Source organism: Larimichthys crocea, chromosome XVI (genome assembly GCF_000972845.2).
Source record: "Larimichthys crocea isolate SSNF chromosome XVI, L_crocea_2.0, whole genome shotgun sequence".
NCBI lineage: Eukaryota > Metazoa > Chordata > Actinopteri > Sciaenidae > Larimichthys > Larimichthys crocea.
The window spans coordinates 12,362,833-12,369,805 of NC_040026.1; the positions used below are offsets into that span (position 1 = coordinate 12,362,833).

Consider the following 6,973-nt stretch of genomic DNA (forward strand, 5'->3'; position numbering starts at 1 on the left):
TGAGAATACATGATACATGATTACAACTATTTTCCTTGCACTCTCTTCTTCAGCCTTGCTGCTATGATTCTCTGTGCTACAGGAAGAGCATCATTTGCCTGGGCAATAACATGAGGCTCAACCCCTGAAACACTCCACACTTTCCCAGTGATTGCACTCAACACAACCTGGTTAGGGATGGAAGCATACATGACACTGTCCCTGATATGATAGATTCCACTTGATAGAGACCCTCCAATCGTTGGTTCCCCAATGATTGTAGCCCTGTTCAGATCTTTCATAGTGCGGGTGAACACTTCTGCTGCTGACCCTGTCATATGACTGGTGAGGATGTAGACGTCCTTGGAAGACCCATACCTTTGACCCCTGACTTGAGGCAATGTCATGACCTCTGTCATGGTCGTTGTGGTGCGGTCAAAGACAGTGTAAAGATGCCGCAAAGGTTCAGCATTAAAAAAGTAGGTGCACAAGAGGGGGATTGCTGTTGAATATCCACCAGTGTTGTACCTCATGTCAATTATAAGGGCATCTGTGTTTACTATCTTGTTCCACACTAATTTTATCAGCTGAGGTCCAGTGGCCTTTACCACCTCTACATCTGCCATCATATCAAACCTTAGATAGCCAACATTACCTGGCAGAAGCTCAATTTTAAACAAAGCGTCAATCATATAACCCACTTCTTCAGCAGTAGGGATCTTTGGAACATTATGAAGCGAATCAGGCTCAACATCGCAGTGGAAGACATGGAGTCGGTGATCGCCTGAAGTCTCTTGCAGGTCTGCTGTCAACTGGGATGCCAAAGATTCAAAGTCAACGACTGATCGGTACATTCCCTCAGCCCATTTGCTGACCAGTACCTTGCTGACTTCTAGTGCGACTTCATGGATTGCGTAGTGTTGTTCTAACAGTTGCCCAGTTCCCTCTATGAGGGATTTAAGCCCTTGGTGAAAATCTGCAATCTTGTGAACATACTCCACAGCTTCCTCGGCTAACACAATGGCATCAGGGACCACACCACCTCCCAGCCAGCATTCACCATTGTTGTCTAAAAAGTTTATGAAAGGTACAGTGATGGCAATACCTGTTCCTTCTATCTGAAACGTCTTTGAATGCATCAGGGTACCAGATGTAATTTCCCCAACGACTGTGCCATAATGTAAGGACTGTATCAGGTAAGCAAACTCCTCGCCGACACTTGCTGTGTAGTAGCTGGTCAACACGTAAATCCCACGCTTGGAGCCATAGGATGGGCCTGTAATTTGAGGCAGAGAGTCATATTCTGTTGTTGTGTTCTGAAAACTGTCATAAATTGTGAAAAAATTCTGTTTCTGGGAAGCGTCCTGCAAATATGACAGTATAAGGGCTAAAGATGTAGAGGATCCACCAGTGTTATAGCGTAGATCAATAATTAGGTTATTAGTGTCTTTGAGGGGCTCCCATACCTTTTTAGCCATGAGCTCCTCTAGTTTATCCCCCGCAGATGACTTGACAAACTTGTCAAAGCGGAGGTAGCCAATGTTGTGTGGGAGAATTTCGACTTTGAACATTGTATCAACCAGCTCTCTTAATAATTTCATATCATCTGGAATATTATAAAGCTCAGGGTCCTCCTCTACTATGGCAGCATTGTCTTGCATGTATTTGATGATCAGTCGTGGATCTTCAGACACAGTCTGGAGGTCGTGGTTGAGCCTGACTGCTAGGTCCTCTTCAGATACGACAGAAAAAAGGTCTGCAGATTGCAGACGATGAAGTAGAGCTGAAACTCTGTCAGTGAAAGCATAGTACCTTCTGATTATGTCAGAGATACTCTGCACAACTTTTGGAATGGTGCTCCTTACAGCCAGAAGGGACTTGGCTTTTGTGACCGCTTCCTTGGCAATGATGTTGACTGTTGGTGAAACACCACTGACTTCCCAGCTTTGACCTGTGATTGGGCTGACTGATCTTGCCACAGGAACTGTTATGTAGAACTCTGACTGAGCAATCCTAATTTTTTTCACTTTAACTGATCCACCAGCAGTCCTTTCCCCAAGTATAATCGCCCTCTTTAGGTTTTTTAATGTATATGCCACTGCCTCAGCAGCCCCCACAGTACGCTTACTTGTCAAAATAATCAGGTCTTTCTTCTTTCCATACTTTTCCCCTATTATTGATGGCATGGTCCACAGTTCCCTGGTTGTATTTGAGGGCCTGTCATACACAGTGTCAATATGAATGAGGGGCTCAGGGTCTGAAAAATAGGAGATTATAAACGGAACTCCAGACAGTTCTCCAGCTGTGCTATATCTCAGATCAAAAATCAATGATGATGTTTGGGCAACTTTGTCCCAGATGTTGTCCCTCAGCAGAGAGCCAAGTTTTGCCGCTATCTCCTCCCCAATTATCCGGTCTATCCGCAAATATCCAATGTTGTTGTCCAGGATTTCAAGCTTAACAGAGTTTCTCACCAGCCAGATCAGCTGCTCTATGGGGAGAGATGGCAGCATCGGGGGCATCACCGGGACAAAATTGGGCTCGTATGACACCATCAACCGCGGATCGTTCAGTGCCCCTTGTACTCCGACTGTGAGCACAGCTGCCAGTGTCTTCCTGTCTGAAATCTGCAGGATTTCTCCGCTGTTGATGGCTTGTTGGATGGCCTCTTGCATGCCAACCAGGTTCTCAGGGAAGCAGTAGTTTTCCAGAAGAATCTTGGCCATTTCTAGCACCAGGGCAGGCTGGAACGAAGAGTTGACAGACAGAGTACATAGAAGAAGCATCAGTACCAGTGGTGTGTGTTGCGCCATCGCCAATGTCTTCATCATCACTGATAGAAACTATTCTGTCTTTTCTTTCTCTGGCTGTGTTAGCTTATATGTCTGTGACGAGGGATGGTGTTTTTTGTAGGAGGGAGGACTGTCATTGTAGGGTTTTTTGGACAACAACATCAACTTAAGAGGCTTTTGTTCCCAATAAACCTTTAATCGCATTATCTGTGGTGCTTCAGCCAGCAGACAACAGACAAAATTAAAAAATGGTGAATTTTAGCCTGTGCAGTTTCCTTACCTTTTCTCACACCAAGACAATGTATTATTGTTCGACTCCTATGTAGTTTTTTTGTTTGTCCAAGGGTGCTTAAGGTAATTGACACAATTTAACATTATAAGATAACACTGTAGTCTTATTTATGCTTCAATTACTGTATCATTTTACAAATTCACCATATACTTTCCTATTTATAGTGAAATCACCTCAGCATTTCTTTCAGACACAAGGCTGGTTCATGGAAAGATGTCTTCAGGATGGATTGATTGATGTGAAAACCTGATCAGAAACTCTCACGCTCTTCTCCCTCACTCTCTCTTGTCTATTATGAAAGCTTATAGTGGTGTATTTTGGTGCAGTTGGTAGCTTTAGGGGTCAAGTCTGGGTCGTTCCAATGATGACATGATTACACAGTTCATGGGCACGTGGCAAAGCCTTCTTAAAACACATGCAGGATCAGAATTGGGTAAAAAAATCCACAGACTGTGGAAATAACAAAAGGTTGATTGGAAAGTCTTGATTTGGGTTGATATGTAACAATTTATGAATTATTTTTATTCAGTGGATAGTGTAACAAGTGTGCATGTGAATAATTTGTAAAGGCAAAACCAACTTTTCATCCTTTTATTTGGTTTCAACTCTAAATGTGCTGATGTGTCAAATCTGTATGCTAAACTCGAACCTGACATGACTTCAATCTAGGACCCCGTAAGACCACTGCAATTTTGCAGCTCAGAATTATGCAGCCAGACGTAATCTCCATCCAAATGCTCAGCTAATCTTAACGTCTTAACTAATAATACCACCTCAGGCCTTACATTAAATAATCCCCTTTGCCAGTTCCCAGCACACTAATTAAGATATTTAAATGTCTATGTGTTTAGTCATACTTTGTCTATGTGTATTAAATATAAAAATATAGCTACAGCAGTCTGATACAGTTTGCGTATTAGAATCAGCAACCAAAACTTTCAAGTGTGGAAATGAAGCTGGACAAATGATGCCGCTGTAAACTGAAATAATCTCTTTTGATGACTTACATGTTAGTGGGCAGAATTCATGAAAAGTTACACTATAGCTATCTTAGCAGGCCAGTTAGCATGCCATTTTCAATGTTGCATTTAAAGTAATTAATATTTTTACATTAACAATCACAAGAATGACTATGTGTTAAGTAAGAATGGAGTTTCGCTGAGCTCTAAAGAGCATTTTAGTGTCCTCACTGAACTTAACTTAACTCACTGAACTGCTTTGATCCGCTCTCATCAGCTTAGTTTCCAGACACAGGAACCAGCAATTTTCAGTGTAAAGGCCCTTTCAGACACAATGCTTTTTGAGCTGTGCTTGTCGCTGGGTTCAGCGCACCTAAGTCTAACTGACTAAAAAATCCACTATATGCTACTTACCCAGCAACAAACTGCAAACAGACACAGTCAAAGAGCCACATATTTCCCCCAGGAGTAATAAGAGGGTCAAACAGAAGTAAAAGGTGAGTGAGTATTGGTTATATGAACACATGGATGGTTATGTTGCTCTGTGTCTGTGCAACAACACATTAGCCATATCAACTTCATAAGATGGAAATTTGTTAATTTTGAGTTCACAGCTTGCTATGCTGCCCTCAAGTGGACAAAAAAATATTGATGCAGGCTTAAAGTTTAATATCACTACCACGATAAAGACTATCTGTCTTCAAAAGCAAAACAAAAACAGACAACCCAGACATTTTAAACAAAAGTCAACTGAGCCAAGCACATTCTTGGCTGTTCCCTTTTTAAATATATAATGATTGCTTGCCTTGTTATTAGTGCTATTTTAAGAGAAGAGTCATTTTGGATTACCCAGAAAAGACATGCAAGTCTTAACATGGCCATTACTGGCCTTGTCACAGAGCTGATAATGATGTGTCACTGCACTGACTTTAAATATTTGCAAAGATGACACTGCATTAAGAAGTTTGACTGGAATTAGTTTGTTTTATACACAGACAATATTCAGAACTTTTCACATCTTACAAAATATACATTACAATAACAACACATATGTTAATTATTAAATATCACACAATGTAAAAGTTAAGAAGTCTGAAAGTTAAAGGAACTGTATTATATAATTAAAAATGCTACTGTAAAAAAGATTACTAGCCACTTTTCACCTGACACATAAAATTTAGAGAACTGTGTTGAGTAGAGGTTGCTATAATACTCAATGCTGGATCATGCTTCATGTAATTAAATGCACTATTGTTTATCTTCCTTGTTGCTGCAATTTGGGCTCACTGTTATAATACAGGGCAGTACAGGGACTGTGCTGACACTAAATGGGTTTTGTTGTACTGAGAAACATATTGTTTGGCACCAGAAAACTGTGAATAATGGGCTATTCATTACCTGCAGATTGTCTCCAGGCAAATCTACTTTTGTGTTGTGTAGGGTTTTATTAAAAACCCTACACAACCACACAGGTGTTTTCAGTTATCCTGCTTAATTAGGCTGAGGTGGGTGGAGCCATGCTGGAAATGATCTGAAGTTACCAAACTCCCTGAACCACGAATGAACAAGAGAGTGAAGGGGAAAAGTCAATCACATGCAAGCACCCACAGTCTGTAAAGGAGGACATACAACCTTAGGTGCACCAACTTTAACAGAATATAATCCGCTTTAGAGACATTTGACAATCACTGCTTAAAGGATATAATGATGCACAGGTGTTTTCATGATCATCTAGCAAGCAGCAGGGATTCAGTAGTACCTACTACTGGACTTTACCTGTGGGAGAGTGAAAACTGACATATTTTCTATTGTTTTTGGAACTGTGTCTTGTCAATGAAGCAGATTTTTAATGCCAGTTTTCTTTTACAGTAAATCCAAATTCATTGCAGGTGTGATTGGTCACTGCACTGTAAGTGTCCCCTCCTCTAGGTGAGTTTTCTGATTTGATATCAGGCATACCCTGTCTGTCCCTCACTGCCTTTATATATATTCCTGTCATATTGTTATTCTGCAAAGGATAATGGTTCTCTCAGTAAAGATTGTCTCCCCCTGGCTGCCTCCTAGTGCTTTAACACCCCATGATACAGCAGCCAAAGCACAGGTATGTAAATGATAAAATGAATTATGGTTGAGTTCCATTTAGATTTATTTAGTAGTGTTTTAAGTTACAAATGTAGTGGTTTAAAATGTGAAAACAGAACTGTTCTATTGATTGCAGAGGAAGACAACTTGTCTAATCTTTAACTGGTTATATCAAAAAGGTTTCTGATTATTTCCTAAAATCAACATACCTCTTTAAAACAAATGTTTCCTTCTTTTAATATTGTTAGAATAAGAAACTTCCACATGGTGTCAAAAGTGAGCAACTAGTTCAGTAGTTTTTAGAAACTAGAGGGCTTCAACAAATAGCTCTCTGAAAGACAAGATGTTAAGTGTTTAATTGGTTTATTGGAGTTTTATAGCTCTTGGTACAGTCACCAGAAATTAAAGAAGTAGGACACAGAAAACATTGATAAGCCATGTTAAACATTAATGCAGTAAATGCAGGATGAGCTCAATTAAATTTCATTTTTATTTAATTCAGGGTTGGGAAGCCTCAGAAACAAAATGTAGACATCATGAAACATACAGTACAATAAAAACTCTCCACTGAAAGTTGGGCAGTTAGATTTTAGCTGCAGGTGTCATCAAATTCTAGATGATTTTTTAATTAAATATCAACCATATATATATGTCCTTAGCACAGACATTTTCTCTTGTGGTGGATGCAACATCAGCAAAGTAGCATGCATGTATAATCTGACCATTCTGTACAAGTCTACTGCTGTAGTCTACAGACTACTGCTGGATATATTATTATTATTATTATATTTCAACAAATTACAGTTATAATGCAAATGTACAGATTTACATTCAAACTAGCACAGGATTAACAGATGAACAGCTGTGAT

General features: G+C 39.9%; 1 protein-coding gene across 1 annotated transcript; it reads right to left on the minus strand.

Annotated features, from left to right (window-relative positions):
- Nucleotides 1-1,201: 1,201 nt before the first annotated feature.
- On the minus strand, nucleotides 1,202-2,792 carry LOC104928599 (retinol-binding protein 3). Its single transcript, XM_027289445.1, has 2 exons — nucleotides 1,446-2,792; nucleotides 1,202-1,255 (listed from the first exon to the last, which is right to left on the minus strand). Exons 1-2 carry the CDS (start codon nucleotides 2,790-2,792, stop codon nucleotides 1,217-1,219), a joined length of 1,386 nt encoding a protein of 461 aa, XP_027145246.1. The 3' UTR covers nucleotides 1,202-1,216.
- Between the last annotated feature and the right edge of the window lie 4,181 nt (nucleotides 2,793-6,973).

What these genes read in the sequence shown, in the direction of transcription:
- LOC104928599 (XM_027289445.1), bottom strand. Translation starts at nt 2,792, where the DNA reads ATGGCGCAACACACACCACTGGTACTGATGCTTCTTCTATGTACTCTG. An exon ending in AGGAGCTCATGGCTAAAAAG is followed by an intron (nt 1,256 to 1,445) that starts GTATGGGAGCCC and finishes CTCAAATTACAG; the next exon opens with GCCCATCCTATGGCTCCAAG.